The sequence below is a fragment of the Equus quagga genome, chromosome 2 (assembly GCF_021613505.1).
Source record: "Equus quagga isolate Etosha38 chromosome 2, UCLA_HA_Equagga_1.0, whole genome shotgun sequence".
Taxonomy (NCBI): domain Eukaryota; kingdom Metazoa; phylum Chordata; class Mammalia; order Perissodactyla; family Equidae; genus Equus; species Equus quagga.
This window is the reverse complement of record NC_060268.1, coordinates 91,387,314-91,404,274: the sequence shown is the minus strand read 5'-3', so window position 1 is coordinate 91,404,274 and position 16,961 is coordinate 91,387,314. Positions and strand designations below refer to the sequence as shown.

General features: G+C 56.3%; 1 protein-coding gene across 1 annotated transcript; it reads right to left on the bottom strand.

Moving 5' to 3' along the window:
• Positions 1–2,319: 2,319 nt before the first annotated feature.
• Positions 2,320–16,395, bottom strand: ISG20 (interferon stimulated exonuclease gene 20). The gene is made up of 4 exons (XM_046651413.1): positions 15,975–16,395; positions 15,334–15,585; positions 6,062–6,262; positions 2,320–2,547 (listed from the first exon to the last, which is right to left on the bottom strand). The coding sequence occupies exons 2-4, from the start codon at positions 15,559–15,561 to the stop codon at positions 2,461–2,463; spliced, it is 516 nt and encodes a 171-aa protein (XP_046507369.1). The 5' UTR covers positions 15,562–15,585; positions 15,975–16,395; the 3' UTR covers positions 2,320–2,460.
• Positions 16,396–16,961: the final 566 nt, after the last annotated feature.

Below are 16,961 nucleotides of genomic sequence, written 5' to 3'. Positions count from 1 at the left end.
GGAGTCCAGACGGGCAGCCCAGAGGCAGCCCTTTATTTTTATTATGTCCACGGTCACTGCCACCCCCCAGCCTGGTGCTGGGCACCCTGCTAGGAGACCTCAGTGCTCTCCTCAGCCCATTTGGTGGACGGGGACCCTGAGCCTCACAGAGGAGACTCTCCAGCCAGCTGCCCGACCCTGTAGCTGGTGCTCTCCCTAGCGCTCCATGGCTGTGTTCTGTACGCGACTGTGTTTCTCTCCACTGGAAACCCGGCCATGCGGAGCCGGGGAGCCCGTGAGTGCAGCCCCCACGCGGCCCCTGGGGTCCTGACCGGCACATGGCCCCCGCCTGGGAGGGGTGGGCGCCTCCCCAGCTTTTCTCTCCTGGGGACATCCAAGCACGGCAGCCAGGAGCATGAAGACGCATAAGAGGGTTCCTTTGGGAACACTTTCCCTTTGGGAATCCATTTGTCTCTCCTTCCAGGGAAGCTGGAAGCCATGGAAGGAAGCTTGGGCCGGGAGTCGGAGAGCCCAGGGTCACCTTCCAGGCCAGGCTGCCTCCTGTCCCGGGCCCTCTCTGAGCCTCAGCTCAGCGGCTGGGTGAGGGCAGCCTTGAGGGCCCCCAAGCAGCCCTCTAGCCATTTCTGGAGAGGCAGCCCCTTGCACCTCATGCCCTGGCGCCCCTCAAGCAGGCTCGGCCTGCAAGGCGGCTTGGCCAACAGCGGCCCAGGGGCACCACCTGGTGGCCAGTCACGGCCGCACAAGGCCATCGTACCCACTGCTTTGACGGTCCATCCAAATCCTCACCACAGAGGGCCTGATCACTGCCCTGAAACTCGGGGCGTTCTCTTCCCCACCTCGCAGACATGGGAGGGAGCCCGCCAGGTTCCCAGAGGTAGGGGTGCAGACAGGAGGCACCGCCACTGTGAAGTGGTCTGAGTGAAAAGCACTGGAATTTGGGGGCTGTCGGTCCTGGATTTGAATCCTTGGGTACTTAACTTTATGGTAAGTCCCTCATCTATGCAGTGGGCCATTTACGACACATCTTGCAGGGCTGTGGGCCTCTCTCTGCATGAGCAGGCAGCCAAGGGGATGGCAGGGGATGAGGCTGGACCAGCAATGGGCATCCACCCCGGGGGCACTCAGCCCTTAGCCTCTCAACTGGGGCTGCTTGTTACATTCACCTGATGCTTAGGCCGCGCTTCTCGAAGGATGGACCCGGGACCAGCGGCAGCAGCATCAGCAGTGACCTTGTTAGGAACGCAGATTCTTGGGCTCCACCCCTGTTCTGCTGAATCAGAAACTCGGGGGTGGGGCCCAGGGCCCTTTAGGTAATGCCCATGGGGTCAAAGGTGAGAAAGCTGTCCTTAGGTCCTGCTGGGGTTGCTTACAAACGCCTCAGGTATCCTCGGCATCAGAATCACCCATGGGGGTCAAAAAAACAGCAGGTGCCCACCCTGCTCTCCCAGCCCCTGCCCCACAATTCTGGTTTAGTGGGGCTGAAGTGGGACCCGGGCTTAGATTCAAATAACAACCCTGCAGCGGATACTACTGAGCAGTCGGTGCTCTGGTTTGGACCCCTCTCCCCACACACTATGCACGCCCTTCCTTCAGAGGGCGGGGCCCGCAGCAGGATGCACTGCTCCCCCTGGGGTCCCCTAGATGGGCAGGTGGTGCAGAGAATAGTCACCAGTTATTGACATCTGGTGGGTGCTTAAGCTGTGACAGGCACGGTGCTAGGGACTTTGTATGCAACAACTCACAAGAACCCTATGAACGGTTAGAATTCCCCATTTTACAGATGGAGAAACTGAGGCACAGAGAGGTTAAGTAACTCATGTTAGGTCACACAGCTGCTGAATGGCAGAACCAGGATTCCAACCTAGTTCCCTCTGACTCCAGAGTCCACGACTTTTACTTCCTCGTTTTACAAATAAAAGGAGGGATGACTTGCTGAGGGTCACCAGGGGTGGCACCCATCACACCTCCTGTACCTTTGCTTCGAAGTTCACCAGTGCCATGACACCAATTTCAAGATGGGATGAATGGGACCGGGACCTCTGAGCTGGGTGCCACCCCCAGGAAGTAATGCCACCCCTCTGGGCATAAATGCAACTGGAAAAGGGAGGCAGAAGCCGGGGTTGTTAATTAAGTCACATGCCGCCTGGGTTCCTAGAGCTTCTTCATGGATGCACAGGATTAGAGGTATTAAGGACATTGACACTTGCCCCCACCCCAGCTCAAGTCTTCACGCCCTTCTCAGCATCACACAGACTGGGTCCTGTCCCCCGTTACCAGACTCAGAGAGAAGAATGGAAAAGAGGAGATCTGACGATGGAGTAAACAAAATATAGTCATTTTATTGCTAAAGATGCATTTTCCAAAAGCAAGCGGGTTCCTGTCCCGAAGAGACCCAGGCCTCCAGTCCCTGGGGAAAGGACCGAACGGAGCTTCGGTCCCACACCGCCTGGCAAGCAGCCCTCAGTCCTCTCGAAGTTGCCGGGAGATTTTGTAGAGCTCCATGGTTGCTCTGGCGTCTTCCACCGAGCTGTGTCCTGACCTGCTGTTCTGCAGACACAGGTAGAGTGGGGACTTGGGGCGGGGCTGAATCCAGATGCTCTGGGTGACCTGGGCCTTCCCTGCTCACACCCCAATTCCAGGGCCCCGCTGTGGGCCGGTGGGTGAGAGTCCCCAGGCCTCTGATGCCCTGGACTCAGCAGGTGGCTGGATCAGGCCTGGCCTCACCCGTCAGCCCCCAGGCGTGGCCAGGCACCACCCCCAGCATCCTGAGAGCCAGGCTGTGCTCTCAAGGGGCTTAGAATCCGGGGTAGGGGGAGGCGGGGGATGTGGCCAGCACTACAGACTTGCTCCCTGACACAGAGGGGCTGAGGCAGCTCTACAGGGGATCCCAGGGCCCCGGGGCCTTTGTTAAAAAGGTATACGTCAAAACCCTGGTTCTAAAGTGCTACGTGCTCAGCAGGTTGAAACAGTGTGATCCACTGAATCGAGGGGCTGGCCATGCTGTCCTCGGTCCTGTGTGCTGCAAGGCTAGCCTAGTGGCCAGACTCAGGCCCATGCCCTGCTTCCTCCATGATGCCTGTTCGTCCAGCCAAGCAGCCCCTCACTCCCCATGCCCCGCATCCCCTGCCCTGCCCACCTCCACCAAGACTTACCTTCACACACCATTCAGATCTGGCCCCCGTCCTGCCACCTATCCTCCCTCCCTGATGCCAGGACACCTGCCCTTCCCTCCATCGGGCTCTCCCCACAGCGGGTGCTGGCGATCCGGTTGTGGGCCACCCTCTATTCAACCAAGAGTTGCTCAAGGACAGGGCCAGGCCTTGCTCACCTGTGTCCCCAGCATCTGGTCTGGCCTGGCCCAGAGTAGGTGTTTAACAAATGTGTTGCCCTGGAGGGCCCTGCATGTAGCGGTGGCTCCTAGTATCTGCCCACCTCCCTGGGCCCTTCTGCCTTGCTGAGCTCCCAGCCCCAGCCACATGCCTTCGCCTGGGGCTTGCCGAGACTAGGGCTGGGGTGTTAGAGCCCCAGGAGCAGCACCGGCCAATGCCCAAGGGGAGCTGTGTGTAAATATCCTAGCTCCCTGGGTAAATCTGAGGTCCGTGTTTTACACCGTCTCCCAGAGTTCCACAGTGGGATTAAGTTATCCACAGGGTAACTGGCTTGATTATAGAAACAAACAAACAAACCTTTATTAGGTGCCTTCCCTTCCCACCTCCCGTCACTCTGCCAGCACCTGCTGGGGTTCCCTCTCATATAAGCTTCCTGCAGCCCAATCCTTGTATGGGGCCTCTTTCTGCTGATGGTGGAGGGCTCATAATACACAGCTCTCGACCCCTACCCAGTGGCAATAGGCAGTAACTGCAACCAAATAATTTGAGGATGCGTAAGACTAGACCCACCCCCTCTAGCAACATCAAATATTATATCAAATCTCCAGATCGGAGAGAAAACGACAAGTACCCAGAATTCAGTCCTGAGGACACAGAAATATGTAAGCTAAATGACAAAGAATTCAAAATAGCTATCATCAAAAAACTCAACAGGTAAAAGAAAATGTAGAGAAACAATTCAATGAGATCAGGAGATACTTCACAAAAGAGATTGAAACTATAAAGAGGAATCAATCAGAAATAGAGATGAAAGACACAATGGAAGAGATAAAACAAAATATGGATTCCCTGAACACTCAAGTGGACATCATAGAGGAGCGAATCAGCATAATTGAGGATAGATGTGTTGAAATGCTTCACACAGAGGAGGAGAGAGAACTAAGACTAAAAAGAAATGAAGAAAGTCTCCAAGAAATAGCCAACTCACTGAGGAAATGCAACATAAGAATTATAGGTATTCAGGAAGGAGAAGAGAAGGAGAATGGAGCAGAAAGTGTGTTCAAAGAAATAATAGCAGAGAATTTCCCAAACCGAGGGAAAGAGAGGGAAATCTGTGAGGAAGAGGCTTCCACATCTCCTAGATATGTCAATGTAAAAAGACCTATTGCAAGGCCTATAGTAGTAAAACTGGCAAAAATGAATGACAAGGAAAGAACAGTAAGGGCAGCAAGGCAGAGGAAAACAACCTACACAGGAACCCCCATCAGGCTTTCAGCAGATTTCTCTGCAGAAACCTTACAAGCTAGAAGAGAATGTAATGATATAATCAAATCTTTGAAACACAAAAATTTTCAGCCAAGAATACTCTATCCAGCAAAAATATCCTTCAGATATGATGGAGAAATAAAAACTTTCCCAGACAAACATAAGCTAAGGGAGTTCGTAGCCACAAGACCCCCCTACAAGAAATCATCAAGAAGGCCTTCATACCTGAAAAATAAAAAAGGGAGAAAGGGGTCACAAAGCCCAGAATAAGGAGATAAATAGGTAGACAGAATCGGAGCAGGATAGCAAATACTCAAGTGTAGCATCAAAGATAAAGGGAAGGAAAACACCAAAAACAAAAATAATCTTGTCATTTTAACCACAAACTCACAACACAAGATGGAATAAGATGTGAGAAAAACAACTTAGGAGGGGAGGAGGAAAGGGACTGAATCAGTTTAGACTAAGGAAATAAGAGGCCATCAGAAAAGGGACTATCTTATACACGAGATTCTGAATACAAACCTCAGGGCAACCACTAAACAAAAGAGCAGAACAGAGACACAAAAATAAATAAGGAGAAAATAAAGAAACATAACATAAAAAACTACATAATTCAATGGGTAGACCGAAACACACCGGATGAGAAACAAAGGAAATGCAGGAGAACTAGAAACTGAGTGATAAAATGACAGCATTAGTTAAGCCCTCATGCATCAATAATCACCCCAAACGTAAATGGATTGAATTCTCCAATAAAAAGACACAGAGGGGCTGGCCCGGTGGCACAGCGGTTAAGTGCGCACATTCTGCTTCAGCAGCCCGGGGTTCGTTGGTTCAGATCCTGGGTGCAGATGTGGCACTGCTTGGCACACCATGCTGTGGTAGGCGTCCCACATATAAAGTGGAGGAAGATGGGCACAGATGTTAGCTCAGAGCCAGTCTTCCTCAGCAAAAAGAGGAGAATTGGCAGCAGTTAGCTCAGGGCTAAGCTTTCTCAAAAAAAAAAAAAAAAAAAGAGTGGCGAGATGGATTAAAGAACAAGATCCAACAATTTGCTGCCTCCAGGAAACACACCTCAGCTCCAATGACAACCACAGGCTCAGAGTGAAGGGATGGAAGACGATACTCCAAGCTAATGGCAAACAGAAGAAAGCAGGTTTTGCAATACTTATATCAGACAAAGTAGACTTCAAGATAAGACAGGTAAAGAGAGACAAAGAGGGGCAGGATATAATGATCAAAGGGACACTCCACCACAAAGACATAACACATAAATATCCATGCACCCAGCACAGGAGCACCAAAGTACATAAAGCAATTGTTAACAGACCTAAAAGGAGATACTAATAATAACACAAACATTTGTTCTGCAGCCACTGAGGGCTTTGAGAGTCCTGGAGGGAAGGCCCGGCCCCCAGAAGCAGCTCTCCAGCCCCCAGCCTGGGAGGGAAGGGGCTGCTCACCTGGATGTGCCACCCGAGCAGCCGCTCGCTGAGCACCCGCAGGGAGACCCGCTTGCAGTTCTGCAGTTTGGCCTTGCGCCACAGCAGCCTGTCGGTGGACGTGTCGTAGATGGCATAGCCGTCCATGCTCTCTTTCAGGGCCTTGAAGTCGTGCTTCAGGTCGTGACCCACCACCAGCTTGCCTCTCAGGAGCTGCAGGATCTGGCCAGGAAGACACACCCACGCATCACCCAGGGTCCTCTGGGTGGGTCTGGGGCAACTTGGTGCCTTCATGGGGCAGACAAGGAGCAGCCCCTCCTCGACTTGCTGTGTGACTTTGAACAAATCTCTGTCCCTCTCTGGGTTTTAAACATATCGTTCATAAAACGAGGAGACTGGACCAGGTCCCTCCTCCCACTGAATAGTTGAGGTCTGTGCTAAAGGGCCCCCCGACTCCTTGAGTGGTTTCCATGTGTAATAGCAATGGCTAGCACCTACTGAGTATGTCCCATATGCCAGGCGCTCACCTAAGGATGTCACATATATTATGTCCTTTAGTCCTTTCAACAGTCCACTGCGGCAGGCTGAGTACTGACCTCCCACAGGTGCCCACGCCCTAATGCTCAGGACATGTGGGCAGGTTACACGGCAACGGGAAATGAAAGCTGCAGACGGAGTTCAGGGTACTTATCAGACGACCTCACAACAGGGAGATTTTCTGGATTATCCAGGTGGGCCCAACATAATCCCAAGGGTCCTCAGGTGTGGAGGTCAGTGATTAATGGGGCAACTCAACATGCTGCTGGCTCTGAAGAGGGAGGAAGGGCCGTGGGCCCAGGACGCGGGCGGCCTCCTTAAGCGAGAAAGGCAAAGAAGAATCGGATTTCCTCGCAGAGGCTCCAGACGGCTGACGCCTGGCCTTCGCAGGGTAAGACCCGGGCGGGACCGCCAAACTACACAACTGGAGATGGTAACCTGGTGTTGTAAACCACTAAGACTATGGTTTCGCTACCGCTGAAAACTAAAACAGCAGAGAGGGAGGGCCGTATTTAACGGAAGTTTGCAACTGAGAAAACGGAGGCACAGAGAAAGTGAAATAATTAGCCCAAGGTTTTAAGGCAAGTCTGCAGACTCCCTGACGCCCTCTCACAAAAGATTGTCTCGTTCCCCTCGCCCTGAATATGGCACTTCTGCCTTCTCTGTGGGGCCGGGAGCCCAGGAGCCATGAGCCCCCCAGAGCCACACGCTGCAGAGACCACGTGGGGACAGGGACGCACCTGAGGAACCCCAGCCACAGGTGGGTGGGTGAGCAAACCTCCTGATGATTCCAGACCCCAGCATGCAGGACGGATGCCCCCGCTGCCCCATGGCCCCGGCTGCCAAGTCCCGCCCAGACTGCGGGTGCATGAGTGAAATATTGACATCGTCTGAACCACTATTTTGGGGCGATCTGCTAAGGACCATTAGATGACTGTTAGTGGCAGAGCCAGCCTTAGAAGCCAGCGGGCTGCTGCCAGCACCTGCTTGTCACCAGGACACTTTCCAGAAAGAGCAGGCCTGCTCCAGGCCTCCGCCACCCCAGTGGCCGAGCTCCGAGCAGCAGCCCTGAGGGCCCCGGCCTGGCGCCCTGCGCACGTGCCCAAGCTCCCCTCTTGCCTCCGTTCTCGCCTCCTCTCCCACGGCGGCCCCACGGACAACCTCCTGCCTCTGGCCACTTTATTTGGCTGCCGTTGTGAGGATGGGCTGGGGGACCATGGGGCGAGCCGTACGCGGCCCAGGGGAAGGGGCAGCTCGTGACTCTCTGGCCCGTTTGGACATCTCTCAGCAGCCTCCGTCTCTGCCTCTGTGCGTCGTCGAGGACTGTAGTCTGTGCCCGGGGAAGGGGCCTTCTGGATGGCCAACACCCTCCCACGTCCTGCTTATGCCTCTAGTGGCCTCCCGGGACCCCATGTGGGGCCTGTGGTACGCGATCCCTTTGATGACCACAGGTCATTGTGGCCACTGTACAGAAGAGGAAGCTGAGGCTCAGAGAGGGGAAGTGACCTGCCCACGGTCACGGTGCTGGAAGAGGGGTCTCCCCGTCCACCGTCAACTGGCAGTGTCACCAGCCTGCCCCGCCGTTCACGTGGCTTTGTTGGGGGCCTCCTCTGGATGGAGCCCCGCTAGACGTGGGACTGGGGGAAGCTTGCTGTGCCGCTCCTGAGGGACGCCGGTTCTCTCACACTGGGCCTCAGAGTCAGCGGGTGAAGCCCCCTGAAATCTGGATTCAGATTCTGGATTCTGTGTTTCTAACGGGTGGTGCTGCTGCTGCTGGTCCGGGGCTCACCCTGAGTGGTGAGGGCTCCCGACCTCAGAGCAGCAGCTTAAGGGGGCTCCCGTGCGTGGAGGAAAGGACCGGCCCAGGCGGAGGGGCAAGGGAGTGAGGCTGTGTGGCTGGCTGTGGGTTATGCGCCTCCTCTTACTGACGTCCTTTCTGTTTCCAAACAATGTGGCCTGTTTTCCCTGCTGGGAGCTGGCTCAGGCCCAGTTCATACACAGCCCCGAGGGAACCGTCTGCCATCCCAGAGACAGCCGAGGCCAGTCCCAGGCACGAGAGGGCCAAATCATTGTGCTGTGGATTCCTGGAAAATGCATCACTTCCCCAGTCTGAGTGTTCCTGGGTGGGGCTACGTGCCATACACAGGACTCATCATGAAACAAATAAGAGGGGAGAGGGGGGCTGGCCCCACAGCCGAGTGGTTAAAGTCCCTGGGTACCGCTTTGGCAGCCTGAGTTCTCGGGTTCGGATCCTGGGTGTGGACCTACTCCACTCATCAGCCATGCTGTGCCGGCGTCCCACATACAAAGTAGAGGAAGACTGGCACAGATGTTAGCTCAGAGCTGATCTTCCTCTAGCAAAAAAGAGGATTGGCAATTGATGTTAGCTCAGGGCCAAACTTCCTCACACACACACAAAATAAAAATAAAGGGGTGGATGGACAGGCAGAAGGAAGGAAGAAGAAGCAGGGAAAAGAGAACAGTCTCTTTGGCAGAGAGACGCCAACAACTCCTCAGGACAAAGATGCTGGGCATTCGGCAGGAAAAGACTGCCAGGACTTGCTGTGTGGCCTCAGGGATGTCAAAGTTCGTCTCTGGGCTTCAGTTTCGCCATGTGTAAGGTGAGGGCCTGGAGAGGTGAGCTCCACCGACTTGCTGAGGCAGGGCTGGGGGACCTGCTAGAGCCCAGGGAGGGGTGCTGAGGCGCCAGCTGGCAGGACCTCGGGGCTGTGTGACCTGCTGGCTGTGGGACCGCCCTGAGTCAGCGTCACAAGGCAGGTGTGTCAGAAGCAGGGGCAGAGGCTCTGGAATTCCTGGAAAGAACTGAAGTGGGGACGTTCATCGACCGGCTCTTGTTGGCCTGGCTCTGTGTCAAGTGCTTTCCTCACCTCCTGAGGTTTCTTAACAGGAACACACTCACTTTCCTTTACAGAGGAGGGTGCTGGGCATCAGAGAGGTTCAGAGGCTTGCCCGGGTCACACAGCCAGTGAGCTGCGAGCTGAGAGGTGTCGGGATCCGCCTGAGTCTGTCACTAGTGTCCCAGTTGTTGTTATGATGCCTTTAGAGAACTGGGGACGGTCTCTGCATGATTAACCCAGAGCGGAGAGCAGTGCTGGGCCCACTGGCACCCAGTGAGCATTGCCTGAATTGGGGATACAGCCCCTAGAAGGCGGGGTGATCATTCCATCTGACCAACAGGGCCAGTGGGGCACAGAGTGGTGTGTCCCCACGTCACATGGCGGGGCATTTCCCATAAGGGCCTCATCAAAAAAATCACCCGGGGCCCTTGTTAAAAATCCAGAGGGCGGGCCCTGCTCCAGGCCTCCTGCATGCAAATCACTGGGGGGTGTTAGCAAATGTTCCGGGGGATTCTCCGCATCGTCAGTTTGCACATCTCTGCCCTGAGCCTGTCAAAGAACAGCTCAGCCTGCCGCTTCTATCACACACTCGCGCTTCCAGAAGAGGTGGCTGTGAGGGACTTTGAAGAATGTCGTCCCTACAGAGGCCCAGATCCCTTGCTGTCATCCTCAGGAGTGGCCCCAGTCCCCTTTCCTCCCGGCCCCTGCCCCCAGCTTGTGCCTGCTTCCCACAGGGCTGTACCCTGGGGGAAACCTGGATGGTGAAATCGTCCTCTTCCCTCTGGCCCAGCCCCAGAGAAACCTGCCCAGTGGCAGGGCCCCAACAGGGCACCCTGACCCAGGCAAGGGCTGCTGAGCTGGCTACAGCCCCGTTAACTCCCTGTTCACCAGCTCCCACGGCCTGCCTCCTGTCTGTCTCCCTCCTAAGCCACGAGGCCTCCCGGGATTCAGTTTCCCTGTTTGCAGACTAAAAATGGAATGATCCTGGGGAAGTGCTACTTGTCATCCTGGGATGAAACTGAAAGAGCGTTCATTCACTTACGAAAGAGAGCTACAAGCTATTAAAAATTGCTGTTAGTAAAAAGAGAAGAAAAAAAAGAGAAAAGGATCATGAACTTGCCAGGTGAGAGTCCTGGATCTGAGCACTGAGTTCTAGCACAGCTTGCTGTGTGTCCTTAGGCAAATCACTGCCCCTCTCTGGACTTCAGTCTCATAGGTTCCCTCCTGCACTGACAGTCTGCCCTGCGGGGCCCTCTATAGACCAGACTTTCTCTGCCTCGGCACTGTCGATCCTTCTTTGGTGTGCATGTGGTGGGGGAGTGGCTGTCCCATGTGCTGTATGATGTTTCACACCATCCCTGGCCTCTACCCACTGGATGTCAGTAGCAGGCCCCCCCCACCCTACTTTTGACAACCAGAAATGTCTCCAGATCTTGCTAAATGTCCGCCGGGGAGCAAAATCACCCTGCATGGAGGACCGCTGCTCTTGAGGACGGTCAGACCTAGCGATGTCAGGGGACAGGCAAATGCTTCCCATTGCAAAGTAATGTAGCCACACACAAAAAACAAAAGAGAGAGGGGATGGCAGGAGCCCACCCACGGTCCTTGCCCTGTGGCAGCGCACGCCTGGGGGGCTCGGGGGTCAGCGGCTGCCCAGAGCCCTCCTGGCTGCTGCGGGCTGCCCTGTGGCTCACTGCTCCTGTGGGAGGAGGAGTCAGGCTGGCAAGCGACCCCTGAAAGATGCCTGCGAGAGACCAAGGCCTGGAGGGCCCCAGGCTCACCTGAGAGGGGTCCCCCTGCCTCAGCGGTCTGATAGGTGGCTCACAGGCTTCTGCCCTTTGGGGCCCCCAGCACATCCTGGGGCCTGTGACCCTGGCCTCTGTCTTTGGGGTTAAAACATTAGGGATGATGAGTGGGATCAAGCTGCCTCAGAGTCCTCCTCCATGAAGACAAATGACAGCCGTGGCCTTGTTCCACAGCTTCCCTCAGTTCCACGCCAGCCACTTCCCTCACGTGTACGGGACACTCAGTGTGCATGGAGCGACCTCGCACACGTTGATCGTGGGATCTGAACACCACAGGGCCAGCTCTGGAGCCAGAATTGAGTCTCTGCTCCACCCTTCCTTGGACAGCTGGCTCGGCCTTGTGCCTCAGCTTACTCATCCACAAAATGGAGCGATGAGACCAGTTAACTACTCCCACACTGTGGCGGGGAGTGGAGGCAGCGGTGTGTGAAAGGGGCTTAGCACAGTCCCTGGATATGGTGCTGGATACACCTGTGCTATTTCTTCACCCCTGTGTTACAGAGGATTCTACTGAGGGGCACAGAGAGGTTTAGCAACAAGCCGGGGACACAGAGCAATCAGGTGGCAGACATCCAGCCAAGTCTAAAGACAGTGGGCTTGCTCCCCGCCCCCCGGGCTGTGTGTGTGACTGCATCTCGACAGCAAAGGCCGGCACAAGGGCAGAGGCAATTTTGTTCCACACAGCAGCCAGAACTCCTGTATTTTGTGAAAATCAACTCAACTCCAATCCCACAAGCATCCTCAGGGCACCTTGAGGCCAAGCACAGCATCCAGTCTGGGGCAGACAACGCGTAGAGCAGGGGCTGTGGGCTGGGCAGACCGCATGTGTAGACGGGCGACCTTGAAAGCGCATGGGCCACAGCAAGGAGGGTGGGGGACCCTCACGGTGGGTCCAGCGGGGCAGGGGTGGGGCAGGGCATCATAAAGGTCTCCTCTGGCCTGGGCCTGCTGGGACAGTGGTATTCCTAGGGGCCGGGGTGAGGGGCGGGGAGGGTAGGAGCTTGGCTGAGGCCCAGGGTGGACAATGGCTGAGCCATGAGAAGCATGGAAAGGTAGGGAGGGAGGGGTTTGGAGGGCCCCGATGCTGGACCCCTGCACCACAGGCAGAATCAACAGCAGGGTGGGGAGGCTGAGATCTGAGGCAGGCCCGGGGTGCTTCCTCTGGCAGCCGGTGTAGCTGGTGCAGCTGGCAGCAAATGAGGGCCAGCATCTGAGGCCGCGGTTCCCGAGGGAGTCGGAAAGGGGACTCAGGCACAGTCTGGGCTGCGGCCCTTCCCTCGCCACAGGCACGTGCAGCGGCATCAGCCGGGAGCTGGGCACTGTGCTCAGGGGTGTAGGCGGTGTCGCTGCATCCAGCCTGCGCGAGGCCAGGGGGGCGGCATTAGTACTCCCCTTTCACGGAGGAGGAAACTGAGGCTCCGAGAGGTCACACAAACCAGTAAGTGAGTAAGTAAGTAAGTAAGCAGGAAATGGTCCCCCCGGCTGTGGTTCCCAAGATTGCCTGGCCTCTGGGTCCCCACCCCACTCCTGGGACGGCCGTGGAGTGCCTCCGAGGGCAGGCTCCGTGTAGCACACCGGAGGCACTGGGCCTGGCAGAGTCTCCAACTGGGAAACAAGAGTGCTTCTGTATGTCTGGGCGAGGACCCAGGCGTCCTGACTCCCAGGCCAGTGCTCAAAGGCATCCAGAGGACTGGCTGCCTCTCCAGACTGGAGGTGTGAGAGGCATTTCTCTGCTGCCCCTCCCCGTCCCCTGGGCCCTTCTGCTCTCTGTCACACTGATGGGGAGGGGGCTGGGGACGAGGAGGAAGGATGGGGATGGGCTGTCTACCTGACCTGTGGGGAGCTGAGTGTGGGGAGCTCTGTGCAGTGTCCCTGGTCCCTCATGAGCACCTGAACAGACCCCCCTCTTCTTCATGTTGCCCCCCTTCTTGGTGACTCTCCTTTGGTCTCCTCCATCCTAACATTTCCTTCTTTCCAATCCTCTGTCTGCTCCTGATGACTCAGGGCCTCCCAACTGCTCCCCAGGGGCTCTCACTCTTCTCCCTGCTGTCATCTCTTTCCTCACTCCCATCTCTCCCCCGCAGCTCCCCCCATTCTAGTTTTTCTGAAATTAGTTTTGATCCTCCCATGCTCTTGCTCAAGAGTCTTCAATGGCTCCCTATGGCCTACTGAGTTGCATACACAGACTCCTCCCCACCCTCACAAATACCATCAGCCTCTTAGAGTCTTTCAAGCACCGCCCTGATGTACTGTGCCCCCTCCTCAGGGCTCCCAGTATTCTCGTAGTACCCCAAGAACAGTGCTGTCCAACAGAACATAACATGAGCCACAAGTGTAATTTTAAGTCATCTAATAGCCATATTTAAAAAGGTAAAAAGAAATAGGGGAACTTGGTCTTAATGTTTTACTTAACCTAATATATCTAAAATGTGATCATTTCAACATGTAATTGATATAAAGAACTGTTGAGGTGCTTTATGAGATGTTTACCCAAATCTTGGAAGCCCAGCGTGCGCTTTACAGGCACAGCACGTGGCCGTTCAGCACGGCCACTTCTCAGGGCTGGCTCCTGCACATGGCTGCTGGCGCCTCCCAGACACTCAGCTCAGGAGCTGGGGGCCTGAGTTTTGAATCCTGATCAGCTTGCCCACGTTCTGTTTATCCGAGCTCGTGTGAGTTGCTTACTGTTACGGGTTGAATTGTGTCCCTCCAAATTCACGGGTTGAAATCTTAACGCCCCGCACCTCACAATGTGACTTATTTGGAAATAGGGTCAAGGTGGAGGTCATCAGGGTGGACCCTAACCCAGCAGGACTGATGTCAGAGACAGGCACACGCGGCAATGCCGTGTGAACGTGAAGCCAGGGACGGGTTAAGCGCCCACAAGCCAGGGAACATCAGAGACTGCCAGGAAGCTGCCAGAAGCCAGGAGAGAGACAGAGAGCAGGCTCCTCATGGCCTCGGAGGAACCCAGCCTGCCAACACCCTCATCTGGGACGTGCAGCCTCACAACCGTGGGCCGGTAGTCGTCTGTGCTCCAGCCCCGCCTGTGGCCCCTTGTGCCGGCAGCCCTAGTCAGCCTGTGCCCTCGCCTGCCACAGGGGACGACGGGAAGCGATCGTCACGGTGAACCTGCTCTGAGGACTGACGCGCTCTCTCGACACTCAGAATAACCCTGAGAAGCTGCTTGATTGTTATCCCCGTTTTCTTGGACAGCTGGGGACACTGGGAAACCTTGCCCAAGGTAACCTGGCTGGGAAGCAAGCAGCCGGGACCCAGAGCCGGCCTCTTAACCTTGACTTAGGCCCCTGAGCAGCTTCCTGGCAGGCTCCTAGCTGGTGGGTGGCAGGCACTTGGGAGAGCATCCGGCGAGGGGCCAGCATGCCGAAAATAGGAGCCAGTGTTTCAGGGCCAGCACCTGTGCGCGGTGTGTGGCCTTGAAATGCAATTCTCTGTGTTCTTGAACTTCCCCAAGCCCCACCAGCCCAGGAACCGAGGAGTTCACATGCCCTTCTACACCTTCCCAGAAGTGACTAACCCTGGTGGCACTTTGAGAGCAGTTGAGTTTGCTTTCTGTTTACTGGTTCAGAGAAACCGAAAGTTAGACCTGGAGAAGACACCACAACAAGGTAAAGCACAGAGGGTGGGAAACCGGGGGCCATAGGCTGACCTCAAACTGCGGGGTGGCCTCACATGCGTCTGGGAGCGATATCTCCTCTTGGCCCAAGGGGCTCTGGCCTGTCCTCCAGGACCAGGAGGGCCACTGCCAAGGGCCCAGCCAGAGTCCCTCACTTCCCCGCAGGGCTCACCAGTGGCAGCCCAGGGGAGAGGAGAGAACGGGGACGCTAGCCAAAAATAGTGTGTGTGGAACATCAGACGAGACGCAGTTTCCCCATCACAAGATCAGCAAGGTAGACCAGCTGCCCCGTAGGCTGCTCCCAGACGTGAGTCTAAAGATGTCTGACGGCAGGCAGCCGTCTCAGGGATGTGATGGAGACGCCAACAGGCTTCTCCACACCCTGGTGCTCCCCATGCAGGCGAGGCGGGGAATCTTACATGGCTGGGGGCACAGGTCACAGATCTGATCACTCACCTCCTGCCTGGCCTCGGTGAATGGTGTGGCTTTCTCCATGTGCCGAGGTGTCACCCCGCTGACCCGCGTCCTGTAGTCAACGATCTCCCCGTCCGGCTGGATGAACTTGTCATAGAGCACGGTGCCATGGAGGTCCACGAGGCTGCAGCGGGCCAAGCCGCTCTCCCCGAAGGGCCTCAGGCCCACCATCTCGCAGTCCATGGCCACCACCTCGCGGTCACCTGCCATGTTCCGCTGGGACCCTCAGACGTTCTGGAGAGGGGGCAGCAGGAGGGGCATCATTCAAGGGCCAACTGAGGCCCCAGGTGTCCTCAGCCACCGCCCGGCCGGCCTGCACCCTCTGCCCTGCCCTTTGTCCCAAATACCCCCTGACAAAAGGGGAAGTTGGTCTCTTGCTACCCCACCCAGTTTCCTCAGCCCCGAGGTGCCAGGGCCTCTGGTCCTGTCCGGCAGCCTCAGGACCAGGAGGCCCCCTCTCATCACCTCCCCTGGCCACTACCCCCAAGAAGCTCCTTGAACCCACTGTCCAGTCCTCCACTCACCTGCCTGCCTGGGTGCCCTGGCTCACGCCTGCCTTGGTCCCCCAGTCACCTGCCTGCCTCAGAGCCCTGGGCTCACAGTTGCCTCGGCCCCGCTCTCACCTGCTTGCCTCAGAGCCCTGGGCTCACACCCTCCTCAGTGCCCTGGGCTCACGCCTGCCTCGGTCCCCGGCTCACCTGCCCACCTCAGAGCCTTGCTCACGCCTGCCTCTCTGGCGCCACTTCTCTGCTACTGCAGCTGCTCTCAGCAGTGACTCATCTCCGACTTCAAGCGGGGAATCCCGACCTGTTTCAGTTTCTAGTTTGTCATCAAGTAAAGTCAGGGGCGGGAGGCCGGGCACGTGGGCCGGGTTGCTTCATCTCCTCGGGCTGCCGGCAGGTGGAGAGCTGGGCGGCCTCAGTCAGGGCTGACAGACCTGGCAGGCTCCACGTCTTGGTGTCCCGCCTTTGCCCCTGCCTCCCCTCCTCAGATGACGCAGCTGCCGTGGATGGAGTGGATTGCAACATCTTCCTTTCCTTTCTCACCCTCCGCCCCGTCTGTAGAATAAACATCCCAGGACTGGAGCCCAGGGAATGTCCCACGACTTCCGGGGCCACTACCAATCTGACACTCCGCGAGGTCTTTTAGCGGCCAGGGGGAGCTGGTTCTGGGGACACTGACGCTATTAACTGGGAAGGGCAAAAGGCTGGGGGCAGTGAGGGAGCCCTCCAGGCTCAGGGGGTGCAGGGGGACCTCGGAAACAGCTATCTGTCTGCCCTCCGGGGGCTCAGCCTCCAGCTCGGCTGACACTGTTTAAAGGCAAGGAGAAGCAGTCCCAGGGATAGCCCCCACCACCCAGCCTTATGTCCTGGGGGCTACACTCTCCCAGCCTAGAACTTTGACCTCTTAGAACAGTGCCTGGTATGTAGGGAACACTCAGTATTTACTGAATAAATGAACGAGTTCGTTATAACTGGGGAGAAACAGACTCGGCTTTCACTGAGGAAGTCGTCCATCAATACTGTGCTGAGACTCAGTGATGAGTTGAGAGCTCCCCCGTCTCCCATCTTGCCTCCAACCCCAGGTCCACTTTGAATAAGCACTGAGCA